At 39.6% G+C, this 19,096-nt stretch overlaps 1 protein-coding gene across 1 annotated transcript in view; it reads left to right on the forward strand.

Annotated features, from left to right (window-relative positions):
• The window catches only part of ARID1B (AT-rich interaction domain 1B), a 322,513-nt gene that overhangs the window by 268,819 nt on the left and 34,598 nt on the right, over positions 1 to 19,096 (forward strand). The window contains exon 10 of the mRNA XM_063390178.1: positions 11,892 to 12,043. Within this exon, the coding sequence (XP_063246248.1) occupies positions 11,892 to 12,043 (152 nt within the window). The remainder of the gene's footprint in view (positions 1 to 11,891; positions 12,044 to 19,096) is intronic.

A 19,096-nucleotide genomic window follows, 5' to 3' on the forward strand; every position in this document is an offset into this window, starting at 1 on the left:
CCTAGCAACTGGTTAGATACCACAACCTCTTTGTAGTGTGGTGAGAAGAATTTAGTACATTTTTAATCAGTCATAAAACTGATCAAACAAGGCTGCACTGATACTAGAGAATTTCTGTTATACAGAGAAACACAATTAGTGTAAATTAGTTTTAAAAGCGCATTCTAGATGTTTCCTTCTTAGTCTGTGTGTGTGTATACACACACGTGCACACGTGCACACGTACAGGCATGCTAACCTTCCATCAGCATTTCTCTCCTGCTATGTATGTATAATTCATAATCCACGTTGCTGGTGCCAACAAAGCACTTTTTCTGTATTATTTTCTCCAACAGCAGGGTAATGCAGCTCTGCTGATGGACTAGAAGGTATTGGTGAGGAAATATAGTAATGGACATGGTGCATTAAAATGTCAAAAGGAAAAAGAGGGAGGCGGAAATGGGGAATAAATTTTTTAAAAAGAATAATAATATAAATAAAACCCAGAACTGTTTTAGGTGTTTTACATCCTAGTGCCTGTCAGTTTTGTGCAGTATTTTCCAGTCTGGCCCTTTTGATCTTGAAACTTGGATTTAAAATTCTAATTGTGATTTTGAAAGCTGCAGTTTTGTAGCAGGAAGTCTTGAAGCACTCCGGTAAAACTTACCATCTTTAATCCCTGGAGAGAGTATATATTTTCCATTGTTTTCCTTTTTCCCCTTAAGCTTGGAGGTGCTGTTCTTCTCTGCTGGGAAGTTCGATGGAGTGCAGGAAGGTTAAGTACTCATTCAAGTTTCTTTGCTTATTCAAACCAGGCTACTTCTAGATGAAAGGCTGCCAGCTGTGAAATCCCCAGAGTAAACTAGGCTAAGATAGGACTGGTAGCCATAATTGGAGCCAGTGCCTGCCTTATCTGTTGCCTTTGAAATAAGCCCCTGGCAAGAAAGGCTCTTTCTGCCGGCTCTTTTATTTAACATTCAGTCACACGGAAGGAGTTGCTCCCGTTCAAATTCAGGCCATTCACAAGCTGTCTGGTCATTTCCCCTCTGCTCTGCTCCTCCAAACAATCACAGATTTCCTTCAGAGATCCTGATGGGTCACCCTGAAACGAGCCCCACTTTGCTTTCAATTAGTGCTGTTCTAATACCCTGGTGCTACTTTCAGTCCACGGAACTAAATTTGGCTTCCCAAATCAAGTCCGTGTGTGGTTGCAGTGGGGTGAAGTGGTTTTGCTTCTTGGCCTGAATGGCTTCATTGCCTCTGTGAACCCCAAATGCTGCCGTGCTGGCTCCACCTGGGACTGGAGGGGTTCAGTAATAGCTGGAATCTCTTCTGCCCATGCTAGGCTTCTGTGTGATTTGAGGGGTTAAGGTCCAAATACTAATGCTTACTGTAACTGTAATTTCTAAGGAAGCTATTAACCAGTATTGACATATTTCTCTTCCAAAGGACCCATGCTTCTTCCCACTTTATGAGAAATAGTCATTTGTATCAAGCTGATTTTTTTATTATTTCTTTTTTTCTTTTCCTCGTGTTTTGCTTTTCAAAGCAGAATCATGTATGGGGGTTTTTTCTGTAATGTATTAGGAGGGAGGAAGTTCAGCTCAGCTTATATGTATTTATTAGTGTAAGGGGAAAGGTAGAAATCTTCTGTGATTATTATATTTAAATGGAGATGCATTTGATGGATCAGCTTAAAATTGCTGATAAAATCATGTAAGGATTGGAAGAAACTGTACATGCTGAGCTAACCAAAGCCATTTCTTGTGGGAGACTAAGAGAAATACATTTTTATCTGGAATTTTGTTTTACTAAAAGGTAAATCCATCATTTTGGAGCCCTTGTTGTCACCATGCTGCAGAGCTCTTGCAAGCAACCAGTGATTTGGGGAGGCATTTTTTCTCCTTTGGATTCATCAATCGACTGCTGTATGCTGTTCATGCCATTAGAGATTAACCACAGACCTCAAGAGTCCTACACTTTTCCTCCTTCAGAGAGTAACCATTCTTAAATTGTGAAAGCAGGAGTGTGTTGGGAAGGAAGCATGATTTTTAGTCATGAATGAGAATTTTCACTTACCTCAGAGACACTTCTAATTTGATTATTATTGTGTCAAGATTATTTTTTGCTTGATTTGGTTGTTTAGGAGATTCATTGCATTCTGTAGAAAGACTAATTATTTCGAAAGAAAATTGCAGTGTAGCTTATAACATTCTGGATTGGATGTTACATAGAAATTCTGTACTTTAAAATGTGATCTTTAGGACACAGTAAGAATGCAGTACTTCATTAATTGATACTGTATAAAGTTAAAGAATAAGGGAGGACTTTGCATTGAGTACTCTTTCTTGGGTGACAAAAACTATTTCAGATGAGGTAACAGTTTTCACAGTCTGTCAGCAGATCTACTAGTTTAAATCACAGAAGTGGTTAGGAAAAAAAAAAGCCAAAACAAAATAGGAGAATAGCCATCTGTTTAATGGGACTCATGAAGAAAGCTAATTCTGTGACTGCGCTGTGTGATTTGGCACATAACACTGCAAGTACAGGACTGTGATTAAACAGCCTAAGGTTTTTTGTGACAGAAAGGGAGAGACATAAAAAATGGCAAGAGGGTTTCAGGTTCTAGAGGGGGTTTAAAGTTTTAAGTTCTTTTATAAGGGTGGTATTTGAGAGAAAAATAAAGAATTTTTTTTTAGCAATGCTGCCCAGGGAAATATGAGTGGGAAGAGCCCTTCAGTTTGTTGATGAGCTCAGATGGGAGCACCAATTCTAGCTGGACATATAAGTAGCCTTGTAAGAATCATATTAAATAATAACCTAACAGCATGAGATTTTGTTAATGATGGCTGGCAATCTTACTAGCACGTTAAATACCTGTTGCAGTGGCCACAGTAGGTTTCAGGCATCTGAAACAAAGATGGAGAAAAGAGGCAGCTGAAATCACACTGACATGTGCACTACACTGCTCTTGTGAAACTGTCCAGTGTGCCAAAGAGCCGAGACTGATGGTGACAGTGCTGGTAATAATATCAATAAACATATAACTGCTCCAGGCCATTGGGCAAAGATAGGTGAGTATGCTGGGAAATCCCTCTGGAGAACTTCCTCACCATGCTGATGCACATGCACAGCTGCATTCAGCATGCTGCTGTCAGCCAGATGACATTTTACTAGGAAAAACTACACTGAAGAGCTGGCATGAAATGATCAGGTTTTTATTAGATTTTCGGTTGGTTGCTAGCACAGTGCATTCCAAGGTGCTCAAAAACAGCGTGGGGATGTGACTGAACATGGTGAGAAGGTGGTGGGAGACAGCATCTCCAGGTAGAAGGAGAGGGAGCTCAGGGGTCAAACCTCTCCCAAGACAGTGTCCCACCAGAGGGAAGTGAGTTAATGAAACACAAAGTGTGCCATCAGTTTCTTGTAGCTTTTTAGCACCACGTTTTGGTGACCTTCTGGCTGTTCATGTGATGGGAACAGACTCTTACCACTTTCAAGTAATCTTTCTGGGAGAGAGTTCATAGGGCCTTCTGACTTTTTAATACAGCTATTTATAAACATGCACAAAAATAGAAGGTGCATAGTGAGAGTCATATGAGTCATTCCCATTTTGATATCAAGTCACACCAGGCTAAATCACCCTTCTTGACATTCTGTTTCAGATTGACAGCATCATGGCATACAGGGCAAGTTTCTGGTTTTCCCTATAAACCCAGTTCATGCATGCTCCTGCTTGCTGGACAGATTAAAGCAGCCCTCTTTTGTGCATCACACACTCCACTTGGGCTAAGAAATACATCTCCTCAGTGCTCAGATATCATGTCTGAGGGGGACAGTTGTGCAGGCAGTTGCTGTTAGAGCTGCTGTACAAATCCATGTGTGGGGAAGGTAGACAGAGGTCGCCAAGAGCAGAGCTCTGATGGGTTTCTGAGCCATTTGACTTGGCCCACTTTTCAGTTGTTCTGTGTTTTTTGTCACCCAGCATTATAATTGTATTTATCCAGTGCAGGTTACATGGAGTACCAAGAGCTTAGTTTGTTCTTACACAAATAAAATAAGGAGGTGTTGCTGCAGTTTTAAGAATGCTGTGCAATAAAGGCATTTCAGGGGTTCCCTGTGTGTTTGAAGACTGGTGATCAAATGCTGTGATCACCATGAAATTCAGACCAAAACTACTTTAATTAACACAAAGGGAACTTCATAAAAAGAAAATCAAATGGCTACAATTTACAAACTAACCAACAAACAAAAACGTACAGTATTTCACTATCACTAAATGCTTTTCAGTCACACACCCTTCTGTCATTAGGATCAAATGAAGTTAAGGATTTTTTTTAACAGACTTATGCTGTGTTTTCCTCCCTGTATTCAACTACTTTATTATTCTTTTGGCCATATTTTAGATCTGGATTATTAATCTTCCTCCATTTTTATTTCCTGTAAAATGGGGTAGACAGATTTATTCTGATCCCAGCATGCATTCAGCTGTGCAAATATTAGGTAGTTGTGTTGTTATTAGCATTATTACTCGTGAATTACACAGGCCTCTTATGTTGCTCTTCCAGAATTTGATGTGGTGTGGCACTCCTGTGTCATTGGGCTTTAAATGACTACCAAGTAGGTAGCCCGTCGGGCAGATGTTTTCACTGGAAAAATGGTTAATGTGATGACAGCAGCTTGTAAACAAACAATAGGATTTTGTGACTGTTTGTTCTGAGTGGCTCAGCTTTGAATCAGTGGGGTAAGAACAACTAATTTTTAAGTTTCTCCCCCGTCCTTGATTGGTTCTTAGTAAAATCCAACCAATGGATGCTAAAGGTACAACTATTTGTGTAAATGAGAAGAAAAAGAATATATTAGAAAAGCTATTTCTGTTACTCTATTTAAAAGTATTTTGTACAATAATATTGGGATCAGCCAGATGAAGAAGTCAGGCAGTGTACTCAGTCTGACTGCAGTGGGTTACCAGGCGATTCGCACTATCACGTAATTGCCATGTTAAAATTATTCCCCCATTTTAGCACTGCCATTTAGGCCTGGTTGTTGAGAACAGTTTTATGTTAGTTCTGTGTACCTCCTGTCAACAGACATATACACACACGCACATATCCCCCCCAGTATAAATCTGGATGTTTTTTCATTTGTGTTTCCAAGTGCTCTGTCAGTGTCAGTGTAGTTCAGGACTTCGGCCTCCTGTTTTACACAGGTAGACATGCACAAGTGTAAAATTTTCTTTCTAATTTGAAAAATGGCAAAAAGTCTTGTGGCAGACCTAATACCTGTCACATCAGCAGCTTTTGTAGTTGTTTTTCTGAAACTTTGTTGTTACAATTGGTGAACTTCCCCAGTGAACAGAGGAGGACATGTAAGTCCAGGTTATTAAACTTACAGTAGCAGCTAACAAGAAGATACTTTGCTTTCAGATATAGTGATGTTAAATTTGTGTTTTATTCACATGGGAACTGCCTTCAATGCCGTTTTATAGCTGCTCCAGCCAATGTTCAGGCTTCATTTGTCTTGGCCTTTGCTAAGAGTGCTATGAACCTCCAGGCAGAACAAAGTAAGCAATGTTGGGGTTTATTTTCCCTTGCTCTCTTTTCCCTCCTTCAGTTCTCCCATATCTGCTGACAGTAGAAATGGTTTCACTTCTCCAAGGAAGCCCATAATGTAGCAAGAAAGAAAATCCATAGCAAAAAGAGCGTATGTATCTGCCTGCACATGTTTGTGTGTAAATTCTCCAGGGAGAAAGCATTCGTAGGTCTCACTCCTGAATTACTCTCATTATAATAACCCATTTGGTGTCAGAGTGTGACAGATTATAAGCGCTTAAGGCTAGTCCCAGCTCAAGACAGATTTAAATAAAGTACTTCTTGTTATTGTGCAGGTCAGTGTGTTTAAATAACAACCCCCCAAATCATACTTTGACATTTAAAAGAGAGAGGAAATATTGTCATGCTGCAGACCTGGCACAGATAAGCACAGGGCAATTTGGTCAGTACACTGTGATTTGTGTGTGGAGCCTAACGCAGTCATTTTCACAGTTTGTAATCAAGTAGCCACCTTAGCAGTGTGTCAGCATTAAAAGAAAAAAATGTTCCTTTTAAAATGTTTACACAAATTACTCCCCTGAGGTGCTGCAGTGCATTCACTGCAAAACTGATGTAGGTTAAAGATCTGGAGCAGAAATGGCAAACTTGTGGGCCATTTTTTTTTTCACCAGCCAATTGCTCAGGTGGCCAGGTCACAGTAACAGGATAATTTTTCAGGTCTTGCCCCTAGGGCACCATAAGTGGGAGAAATCGCTGCACTAGGTGCATGCTATGTCAGGTGTCAGGAAGCACAGTGCCCAAGTGCCTAAGAACAAGGGTTTGTGACTGCCAGGATTTATGCAGTGTGACTCAATGCCATCTCTTCCCTGCCTGGGCTGTGTGCTCCATCTCTGCCCTTGTCCCTGGGGCACTGCTCCTTCAGCAGCTCCCCGTTGTGCCACACTTAGACTGAGGCTCCCCCAGCATTTGACCTCAGAGCCCGGCCCTGCCTCAGGGCAGGGTGCACGAGCTGAGGAGCTGAGGGAAGGCACAAGTCTGGTAGCGCTCTGCTTTGGAAGCTTCCCTGTGAATCCCTTCCTTCCTTCCTTCAGGCATGTATCTGGCTAAGAGGCTCCACTTGTGCTAGAGGGACCATAACCTGTGTTCACCCTGGGAGTAGCAGTATCTGTGTGTTTCTCCCTGCTCCTTCTCCTCCTGCATCTCTGTTTCATCTGCCTTCTCCTGTGCACCTATCATCCTCCTTGCCCTAAAAACCTTTAGCGCCTAGTGAAGATGCTCCCAATCCTTTTCCCTTCTTAACTTCCTTCTACTGTCTCCTTCATTTCCACTTTCTATGCCCCAAAATCTCCTCACCTCCATCATTTCTAGACTCTCCACCTCTGAAGCTTTCTTCTGTTCCCTATACATTTCCATGTTGGACTCGCCTCCCGTGCTCAGGCTGCCACAGGGCTCATTACAGAAGCTGGATCATTTTTTCTGACAGCATGAAGGGCTTTGCTTTAGTGTTATAGATTGAGAGAAGAGTACAAAGGCATCAGATGCCTCTTAGGAAGTCCACAGAAAGTTTTAGAACTTGATCTCTGTACTCAGGAACAACCTGAGCTTTGACATGTTTCCATAGGAAAAGCTATGTCTTCATTTCTTGTCTCATTGAGAAGCATAATCCACTTCTGTCATTGTCCATAGCTAAACCATATATACATCTGAATTTCGTAGTATTTCATATTTTTTCAATAAGAAGAAAGAAGGACGATGACAGTATCAGTCTTGTATCAGGTGACAGAACTGAGGAGGTACTAAATCACATATCAGAAAGTGTGAAGCTCAAGGGCTGTAGAATAACTTCTGTGTAGCAGTTGGAGACAACACATAAACTTACTGAAGATTTCAGGTCCAATTAAAAGAAGGCATTTCAGTATAAGAGACCACTCAGCAGCTGTGGTCATTCATGTGCTCCTGTGTATTGTCAGTGCTGTTCTTTCTAACAATTTCTTTGTTGTGTTTTTTAACAATGACCAGATCTTGCATGTCAACTCCTCTTTTTAAATACACAGACTTCTGCATTAGCTCAGAAGACACAATTAGATCTGATGCTACTTGTTTTGCAGAGAAAAGAGATTAAGTGCAGATTAAGCTTTGGGTAGATTGCAAATGAAGGAAAACAAAAGATCAGAAGAACTTCTAAAAAGGGAATGGTTTAAATTTAAGCATTTGTATTTTGGACTTAGTAGTACAGCCAGACTGTCAACAGCACAGTGATGCTGACAGGCTAAGCTCATAGGATCATTCAAGCTGGTAAGGAACCTCAGGAGGAATGTTTAGTCCAACCTTGTCCCAACTCTGCACCTCGTCACACAGCCCAGGATGTTGTTGGCCCTCTTTGCTGCCAGGGCAGACTGCTGGCTTATGCCCAGCTCCGTCTGCCAGGATGCCCAGGAACCTTTCAGCAAAGCTGCTCCCTCTAGTCAAGTCCCACCTGGCACCACTGCAGGGGGCTCATCCTTCCCAGGTGCAGGACCTTGCACTTACACCTATTGACTTTTACAAGGTTCCTGTCAGCACACTGCTCCAGCTTGTCCAGGTCCCCTGAGGTAGCAGCCCTTTCCTCAAGCACAGCAACTGGCTCTGGCATTATGCTTTGTAAAATTGTCAACAGAGTAAATAAACCACAGAAAGCAAGCAGATTCCCCTCTTCCACTTTCAATTTCTTACAACTGCTGAGCTCTTGAAGATGTACTTGTAGCAGTAGAGCAGAAAAAAAATTGTAGGTATTGTGTTTAAATTGATAGCATAATCCCAAATTTGTAATGGCCTGGCTGCTTTTTTCTTCTAAATGGGGAAAATACATTATCTGGGATCAAAGTGTTGCAAGAGCAGATACTCTAGTTCATGCACAATACATTTCTCTGACCAATAAATTTCGAATATGTTGCCTACGTGCCGAAGTACCAGGTGCTGAGGGTTTCCTTCATTCCTTTGAAAGGTAACTGCATCTCACCGTGAAGACATCTTTTGATTATATTAAACTTAAGTGTATCCTTTCCTAATTTCTTCCTATTATTCCAAATTGCATATCCCTAAGCAACCCAGCCCTTGGTGTTTATGTGGCAAATACTGTAAAATTGTATACTTAGCTGCCTTTGTACTGCTGTAAAATTCATAGCCGGCCAGATGAATTTTTGCCATTAGATGTCACTACGTGTACAGCAGACTGTTTTTAAAGGCTTGATTTTTATTTAGCATCCTGGAAAAATGGAGGAGGGAACTGGGAGATGTAGGAGAGAGTCTAGAACTGTAGTACATTGGATATGCCTTAACTAAAAGCAGCACAGAAGGAACCATAAGATTTTTGACTTAACTCCAACAACCAACAGATGATGCTGTGACCTTAAGCATATATAAATATGTTTAGCAGCTGCTGTGTAACATATTTATAAGTGTTTAGTGACCTGGAGGTTAATCAAAATGAGTTTGGTGATCTCAGCTCAGTTCTTAATGGACTCCACTTCATATTATAGCACTGATGCAGCACAATTTGTCACAGTCGGCAGTCTTTACTCAAAGGAGGCCTACTGTGGAGTGAGAATTAAAGGCTGAAGTAATACCTGATTATTTCTCCCTAAAGAAACTTTCTATTCCAAGCCATCATAGAGCAAAATAATATGTGGAGGAGCTCTGTACTGCTCAGTGCACCCAATCTCAGAATAAAACAGCATTTACTCTGACAGGATGTCCTTTCAGTGCTACTGAATTACCTACGCGTGCTGCGGTCAGGGCTTTGATAGGGGGCTGGGAAAGGACAGAGTCCTGCCAGGGATGGTGCTGAGGCTTTTCACTTGCTGGGCTCTTTCCAGAGATGGAGAGCTGTGTCTGTTCCAAGTGCAACATTACATAGGAGGATGAAGGGGAAAGGTATAGCCCTGCCAGATGAAATTTCAGAATTAGGTTCTGCCATTCAGGTTCTTCTGGGCGCAGAAGCAATTTTTTTAGACTTCAGTTGTTTTCTTGCTGTCCTGGCCAAAGCTAGTATATTCTTTTTATTTAATTTCCACTCTCCATCTAAACTGGAAATAGTTTCCTGCTTTTTGATTTAAAGCTGTTGTACAGCTTTGTTGTACAGCAGTATGCTTGCGTGAGCTGCAATTGAGATTGATGTCCATAGTGGGTAACATGAAATAGGTTGTACCTCAATTTGAGACAATGAACAGCCCCACAGCTTAGAAGATACACATGCCACAGGAGGTAATACTATTGAAATATTAGTAGATAAGGAGCAATTACACCTTACCTGCAAGGTGTGTGTCTCCTGTGTATTTTTAAAGTAAAAGAAGGACATTAAAGAAATAGATACCTGTAGAGACTTGCCTTTTCCAGGATCCTAGCCTTACGCCATAAAAGAACCTCTCAAAATCCATTACTTCTTTTTTAAAGTATGAAAATATACTTGCACATTCTTTTCATCTTCTTCACTAGTAATTTTACCCAGTAACAGAAAGGATCTTGCTTATGCAGCATAGAAAGCATTTTTCAGTTTACTGCACTTGCTGAAATATAGCAGTTTTCAGATAAAAGGGAGGAGGTGTTTTAGATACAGTATTTACATAAGAAAAGCTTGATTGTGTGACTGAAATAATTTAAAGTTGTTGCCAAATGGTTCTACTCTTCTCTTTTCCCTTTGTAATTTTCCCTTGGAGCGTTGCACCACTGTGCATTTTAAATCTTTTCCCTCCACTTCTTGTTGCAAGCTTCATCTGGGAGATGACATTGTATGGCAGTTATCTCCTTCATATCAAAAGAAAGCCTTTGCCTCTTTGCAAGAGTGAAGAAAAGTTTGTCTTCAGAGAGCAAAGGACAAAACTGACTTGGAAAAGGATGCTTTATTTAGATAACACGTTCTCTTTTCCTTTGAAGAAATTCACAATGTGTCAAGAAAAATTAGGCCAAATAGTGCTTTAATGGTCTTCCTCCTGTACCTCCCAAAAAAAGAAATCTGCTTCTTCCAATTGTGTTAAGAATCTGCCATGAGTTTGGAGAAGACAAGAAGCCATTGAAGTTACTCAGGGTTCTTGATTTAGGAGTTGTTGTTTTTGATTTGAGTACTGTATAATAATTAAAAGTAGAATTTCTACCAAAACTCCCATCTTGCTACCTGGACATTCAGCTTTCCATTCCTGCATGATGAAATTAAGTGCTTTGTATTTTTAAGGAAATAAAAGTTAGGTACTAAAGCTGTGTAAAAGGGCGGTGGCTTTCTTGTTTCTTTCATTTATTAAAGCAGCAGAAATGTACAGGGGGCACACTGAAGAAAGAGGTCTGAGTTTTGTATTTTCCTATGTATTTTCCTATGAATATACCAGTAAGTATTTTTCCTTGTGTTTCTATTTATATGTATAAGTGTTACTCATATACGTATGATAATACATGCAGTCTTCAACTAAACTAAGAAAAGGTAGGTAATCATTTTATGTATTAAAAGAATAAAAAGTTATTTTTGAAGTAGAATCATGCATTACACTGGGTTATCATGCTCACTTGAATTGGATTATTTTCTTCCTTGTGCCTCAGTTTGTCTAGAGTTTGTCAAATCAGGTACCAAGCATACTTAGATACTTCTTAGAACTTAAAAGTGGATAACTTTTAGTCTTTCAAAATACTTGGTCTGAACATGTGCAGAATATGAACATGTGGAGAGTTATGCAAAGGTTTCATTTAGGGCAGTTTTTGTGACAATTTTAAGTCTCAGTTATAAAAGCTTTATACGAGTACGGGATTAATTTTCAAAAGCAAAATAGTTCTGCTGAGGTTTCTTGTTTCAATGAAGTAAAATATGTATGGAGTTTTTTGAAAGATTGGATGTAGGTGACACATACAGATGAACACTGTTCAACACAATAACAACAGATGCAGAAATCAGAAACTGAGTCTATGGTACCCATTTTTCTTTTGGTCATTTCACTGTTTTTTAAGCTCTGGCAGGTGAGAATTGCTATTACATGGTCAAAATGGTAAGGATGGTGATGCACTGGAATTTTTTTTGTGCCAATGCTAGGTTCTAATTTTGACTCCTGATCACATTGCTGTCTACTCATAGGGTGCATAATGTGAGCTGTATTTTTCTTCTGATTGACAGTGACATAGAAAGACTCTGTATACCTCTCTTGAAATGAGTCTTGAGTGCAGTTCTACTTCACATATATAATAATTAGCTCAAGACTAACTCAAAGCTCCCCACAAAAGTAAAACTAACTAATTGCCTGCTTTCTCCTTACAAACAATAGGTGATGGACTCTGTGACAAACCACAGCATCTTCAGCAAGGAGGTCTGTAATGAGATATTGTGTGTGTGCTTTCCTCTCGTAGGCAAGGCAATTTTCCTGCCATGAATCAGAGCGGCATCATGGGGTCCAGCTCCCCCTACACTCAGCCGATGAACAACAGCTCTGGCCTGATGAACCCGCAGGCTCCTCCCTACAGCATGGCACCCAACATGGTGAACAGCTCCGCAGGGAACGGTGAGTAACCTTCCCGCAGTGACCTTCCTCCTGAAACCTGCTTAACGCTGGCAGCCCCGGGCTGGGGGCACAGGAACCTCCTTCTTCTTTTGATTCACCCCTCTTGGGTAGTTTGGAGTGATTTGAAATTAGGCTAAGGTACTCATTTTTTTTGTACAGTAACTGATACATCTCTCATTAAGTCCTTCTGCACAGCTCGTAGATGGGTACAGTGTTTTGTACAGTTCCAGCAGCACTCGGACTAGGCGTTGACCAGCAAGTATGTGTGTATTTGTGTGTATGTGTCTGCAAGAAAGGGAAGGAGAATAGCTTCTTGTTTTAGGAGGCTGCTTTTGTTTTTCAGCATCTTACTTGCTAAGGTTGCAATTTCAGATATGTAATGTGGTAGTCATTTAAAAAAAGATATGTGCGCTTGCTCTGACTTGAAAATGCTGTAAGTTGAGCACTTAACATAATTATTCTATTTGGAACATATAGGCCATATTTACTGTTTCCAAAATTTATATAGGATTTCCTCATTTACTTATTCAAGTATTGGTATATAAAATTTTATCATAACTTTCTTTTGTAAAAAAAAAAAAAGCATATTCAATGTAGCTTCTGGATTTACCCTTCATATCATGACTTATGAGTTTAGAATTGCTTGTAGTTCTGTGTGACTCTGAAGACTGGTGAATACAGTTCTGCACAAATGTGCTTCATGGTCCAAATTCAGCTTGAATTCCTAGCAGTTATCCTCCTTCAAGATAATACTTCAGCAAAGATCAATTCTTTGATTGGGGTGTGTTTGGATGGAGTTCCAATGACCCTGAAGCGGATCCTCCCAAGTACTTATTCCAGTCATGGAGTTTCTGTGCATGCTTTACTGATTACATTATCCCTTTTAGAGATATTGGGCGTTTTGAAGTTTTTTCTGAAAGCTGAATAGGTTGTGCTAAGGTGATTTGATGTTGTTTCTTAGTTGCTTTTGTTTCTACTTTAGTTTATTTCTTTAGAAATGCCTTGCTACCTTAATTGTGTCTTACCAGGAGCCAGGTTTTTCACATCTTTTTCTCTACCCCTCTTAGCCTGTGTAATTCTTTTATCCTTTGCATCTTTCCCTGTTTTTCCTCCCTGTCGATCCTATATGTTCCGGCTTCTTTGGAAAAAAATGGCCACAGTGAGATGCTAGTGTCTAGTGTGTCCAGAGGGTTTCTTTCCTCTACATAGGAGCTGCTGAGACACTGAGCAGTGTCTTATATTTCAAGAACATTATGTTACCATTTTGGTTAGCAGAAGAAAGGAAGCTGCTAATCAGTAAGATTAAAAAAATGGGAGAGAAATTAAAGAAAAGACTTTTTTCAGTGCTGGCCTGGAAACTATTGGCTGGCCCAGACAGCTCACTGCACCATCTGGATGAAGAGGGACAAGCTATTGAAAAGAGCATTAGATAATAGCTTGCTTTTTCCCCACCACAGCTGTCCCAGGTAATATTATGTTTTGTTTGTGTAGTTATGTGTTTTGTCTGGCTTGCTGAAATAAAATTACTTCTGAGCATTGAAACTGTGCTATAAATTCTGTTTTGCTATTAGCAGAAGTAATTTTTCCACCCTTTTCCGTTGGCCCCCAGAGCTGCAAAAATAACCAACAGCAAACAGATGGCAGAGTGCCCTGCCTAAGAAGATTTATGTATTCCTAAGGAATAACCAGTTTAAAGGAAGATTCACAGAGGTTTTTTTGTTCAGATAATTCAGCCATTCGTTATTTCATACAGTGGAAATCTGTTCAATGCAAGACCATTTATCCTAGCAGTCTTTTGTATGGGGTAGTCATACTCTTTTTATTGTGTTATGCATTCTGAAATATTGGATTTTTAATAATTTAAACATTTATCAGGGTTTTTTTCTGCCAGTGCATTTGTGAGGTTTTCTTTTGTTCCAGTTTTATTAATTCAGAGATTACCCAATGGAAAGTAAGTATGAGATGAACTGGAGGAGTTCAGTGCACCTCTTTCAGTCTGCGTGGGAGCAGACACGCATCTAGAATTGCTTTGCAGGCCTCCAGGAGACACTGTTGGGGAGGAGATGGACACACACAACACCAAAAAGAGAAAATTAGGTGTGAATGCATTGCTGAGTGCAAATGCTTGTGGGAGTGCTTAATTTCCCCTTATCCAGACTCATCCTTCTGCTTGGGTCAAAAAGATGGAAGCTTAAGACAAGTATAAATACAGTACTTTTAATGATAATTCCTTGAGCTGGGGGTGCACTTTAGGGTCAGCTCTGGCCCTGCATTTGATGAGATGGAGAACCTACAGGTGATACCTGTTTAGGGGCTTGAAAACAGGATTTTCTGTGGCAGGCAGACCAGTTCAACTATGTGGCTCCTTAGCTTCCCCTTCCTCCCTGCCCCGTTAGCACAAAATCCCACATCTGTCAGATAAACCAGGGTTCAGTCAACGTGGAGGGCCAAAACCAAGTGCAGCTGAGTGGCTGCTGCTGCTGCTGCTGGAGTGAAGGCGTTGCTTAAGTTGCTCCCATACACTGAGCATCAGCTGTGCTTTCAGTCAGAGGCCAGTGAAAACCTAAGGTGGGCAATAAGGAGAAGTTAATTTCTTCATTGGATCTTTCATTTCAATAAAATGCACTTTTAGGTTTTACTCTAGGAGAAGACTGCTCATAACTGATGGAATTGTTTTCATATGGTGTTGGAGCTTCAGTACAGCTGTGTCTAACACTGGTTTTGTCACCCATTTTCAGTAGTGCTTGTATCTCCTCATTACCAGTTGATCCTTTTGTCTTTAGGTTTTTTTAATTAATGTCACAATTGAAAAGAAAATCATGCTGCAATTATGCATCCTGATACTTCAGCAGTGACTGTGGATCAAACAGTAGATCACCAGCTTCTGCTGATGCCGAGTGGTTTAGGAACACAGAAATTACAAGATCAAAGAAGACAGATTCTTCTAATAGAGTATTCCATCCATAACAATAACAAAAGCTTCAGGAAAAAGGTGTCAGAATCCCTTCACAATTATGGAACAAACTGCCATTCAGAAAAATTGTATAACTGCCACTGTCCTTTTATTGTGTGAGTTCACATTACCCATATATATTTTAGACTTTTCCCCCCTATTTTTCAAGTTCCAGAATGCTTTCTTTCTCCCTATCTGGACTCATCCTTCTGCTTGGGTCAAAAAAAAAAGGAATCTTAAGACTTAATTTTTAAATTCCAGCTTTAAATATGCATGTAATAAACAGGAAATTCACAACCCCCAATACAGCTCATGCTGTAAGCTTTGTTAATTCTAGTGAAAATTATCTTTAAAAAGAAGCAATATGAAGTTATATCTTGCAGGTTTCCATATTGTTCTTGCAGAGAGACTGGCATTCACAATCTCTGCTACCTCTGGAGATGAACAAACCAATAAAAAGGCATTAATCTCTTTACTGCTCAAGTATACTGAAACCTTTCTTTTTCTGGCTATTATTATTATTACTACTATTATACTAATATAATAATATTAGTATTATATATAATAATATATATAATATTATTTTATATATTGTATAGTATATATAATATATAATATATATAATATATATAATATATAATATATCATAATACTTTACATAAAATATGAAATTCTAGGAAAAATTATTTGCAGTAAAGGAATTTAAGGGATACTCTTTAAAATAATACTGAAAATCATACATATGCTATATATTTGACTTGATATTTATTTGGATGAACCTCTAACAGAAAAGCAATGATATTTATGCAGGTGAAATATTTTTTAGAAACTTCATTTGTTTTTTTTCTGTTTTGGTTGCATTTTTCTGAAAAATGGATACCTCTTTTTTTTTTTTCTCTAATGCATATCTTTGTAGTAGCTATTATTGCACACTTAGATAAACTTTCTGGAGGTTGTCAGTAGGTGGTAACAGCTGAAGTGTCCCATCACCTATACTCCAAACAAGTGATGACCATGATCCAGTGGTCATCGTGAGACTGTGAATCAAGCCAGCACCTGGCACAGAGATGCCCACATCCCAAACTGCTCGTACTTGTCATTTCTTGGACAAGACTTGTCAGCAGAAAGGCAGTGTGGCACTGAGATCCCTGGTGGCTCACTCATCCTTTTCAGATAAGGTCCCCAACCAGCTTGGGCTGCACTCGTCCCCAGAGCTGGAGGATCATTCATGGCAGGAAGTGCCACTGGGCAGTGTTTTTGTCCCTCTCCTGTTTTTTCGGTGGGCACCAAAGCAGTGGGGATCCTCTCGTCAACTCCACAGTCACTAATTCACTGCTTTTGCTTTTTCTTCTCTTTTGTTTTTTTACAGGGGGGGAGTGCTAGGGTTGGAAGGGAGAGAGGAATGTATTACAAAGGAGGGAGTATTCTGTTTTGTAGAGCATGATTTGTTATCACTCTAGCAATAAAGAGAAAAACAATGTTTGTATATTGCTGCTTCTACAGTATTTCATCATCTTCTGGGACTGGCAGAGCAGCCTTTAGCAAAAAAGAATTCTTTGCTGCAGTTTTACTCATGTCAATATCTGCCTTTGAGTACATTAAATTCAATGTGGAATAGTTAATTCAGGACCTTGACCTATACTTGCTTTTTGAAATCATTCTAGCTCTTAAATCCTTATAATAAGCCAGAGGCTAGTACTTGAAACCTATTCACAGTATGCCACAACACTTCTTGAGTCAAGATTTCCCTGTTATCCTGCTCTCTACGATGTTTTCTCCTTTGGTCTGCACTTCACAGGCAGAATTATTAGTACCTGTGTAGAAAGAGACTGTGTCTTATTTTAGCAGTTTCGTGACAATAACAGTATTTCACTGCTCAGAAAGGGTCAAAACAATGTTCTCGCTGTACCGCTTAGCTAAAAAAAGTGAAAGAATGTCTTCTCACAAATCGCTGGAGAGTGTGTTTGCAAGAAGTTACGAAATAGCGTTTCAACAGCAGATAGAAAAATAGCTGTGGAAACATCTTGGGTAAAAGCTATAGGGAAAAGAGACAACCTTGCAGTTTGCCAGTGAAATGCTTGCAGTTCTTCTCTTAGAGGTAGAAAAAAAGAATGTAGATGAGTTACATCATTTAGAACAAAAAGTTAAACAGAATTTGGGTAACTTTATTTTTTTGTTATAATTGTCTTCAATTCCTGATAGTTACATTTGCATATGCCAACAAGAAATAGTCAAAAGCCAAAATGAACCTGTCTTTTTACATGTCTAAGCATGACTAATAGAGTCAGAATGTGTGTTACAATCTGCAGACTGGAGTTACTTTATATGAAGTGTTAACTTCTGGAACAGAGATTTCATAAGCGAGTTCTGATGGAAACAGGACTACAAGAAGTGGACACAAATTTTAAATTCTTTCTAATAGAAATATGATGTGCCAACTAGATAAAAGTGAGATATCAGCAGAGGATTTAGCAATGCAGAATTCTGGTGGAGAAGCGTGATTATTAACTTTGCTTTGTTTGACCTCCCTAAAATTGCTTTATAGGGGAAGGGTCAGCTTTGCTCGCTTTGAAACCAAAACCCAAGACTTATTTTTTAGCACTTTCACAGCATGAAATGTGTTAACTGTTAAAATGGATTTTGTATAACAGTTTTGCATCCCAGTTTGAAACCACACTGTGGTATATATTTGACCATTTTGTAAATTTTTTTTAATCTCTGAAAGAAAAATAACTATTTTTTAATTGTGAATTCAAAACTAGAATGTGTTAGGCTGCCATCCTTCACTTGAGAATGGTCACAAGCTGCCCAGCCCCTCAAGCAAAATATAAGGGCAAAATGCATACAAATCAAATGCTTAGTGGTTGCTGACTTCCCAGTAGCATGTTGACTGCCTGTTTTGTTGAGATTTCACACACATACATAAAAATAACAGCATTTTTAGCTGATCCCAATAGATTTTTCACTGCAGCTGCATCACTTGTAAAAGGCTTTTTGTTCCAATTCTTGAAGTCTGGAGTATTGCAAGTATTTTTTTTTAATCTCAATTATGATTTATGTGTTGTGATGACTTTAAGGGCTTGATTGGGCTACAAATGCGCTTTGAAAAAACAAGAAAATGTGCCCATGAAAAACACCGGCAGTTCAAAGCTGAATATTGAGCATACAGTTGTAAACTCACATGGCACATGGCTGGGTAGGTTTTTTTGGCAGAGCCAGAGTCTCAACCTGCAGTGATGCTAAAGATATTAGCAAATTAGCACTGCAGAGCTTGCCAGCGTATTCGCTAGAGTCCTGCTCATGCTCTCACTGCTGTAATTAAAACTAATTATTTTCTAAAACATAGTAATACATGAATATGTGCAATAATCATTTTGTAGTGGGCAATCTGTGAAGTATTTTTAAAGCTTCTTTTCCCCCTCCTATCTTTGGCTCACTGTGCAGTGTGCCTGCTGCCTGGTGCAAGCCAGCACTGTCATTTTGCGAGAGCTGTGCTACTCTGGTAAAGACAATGATCCTTTACTGATTCTTACATTTTTACATTTGGGATATACATTTTTTTTCTTTTTTATTGTCTTTTAGGTTATTCTATATGTTTTTCTTACCTCATATCCTTTGAAAGAAGGGCATGAGGGGGATTAAAAAGAGAGAAAGGGAAGGTAATCCAGTCTTTCACAAATACTGTGCACATGGTTGTCAGCAGGCAAAGAATCACCTTGTGTCTTGCTGCTGTTTTCTGGTTATTTGCATTGATTCCGTGTCATGGCACCTCCTAGCATCTGCTCTGCCCAGTATTTTCTGTCTATTTGTCTGAATGTTTCTTCTTGCATCTTTCTAGAAATCCAGGAACCCAGCAGCTCTGCAGCAATAGTACTATACTTGGCACTTGCATCGTCAAATTAAAAAAACCCTTGAACTCCTTGCACCCCTGGGAAACAACTGCATGCCATTATCAGGGAAAGACATTTGTGTGTTCGTTATAGTCCCACCTCATTCTGGCGGAAGGAAGAAGCCGAGTGCTGGTTCTCCAGCAGAGCACGGTTTACAGCTCATAATTCTGTAGTTAAGGCTTACAGTGGCTGAGCCATTCATGTTGAAGT

The sequence above is a fragment of the Prinia subflava genome, chromosome 2, assembly GCF_021018805.1.
Source record: "Prinia subflava isolate CZ2003 ecotype Zambia chromosome 2, Cam_Psub_1.2, whole genome shotgun sequence".
In the NCBI taxonomy this organism is placed as follows: domain Eukaryota; kingdom Metazoa; phylum Chordata; class Aves; order Passeriformes; family Cisticolidae; genus Prinia; species Prinia subflava.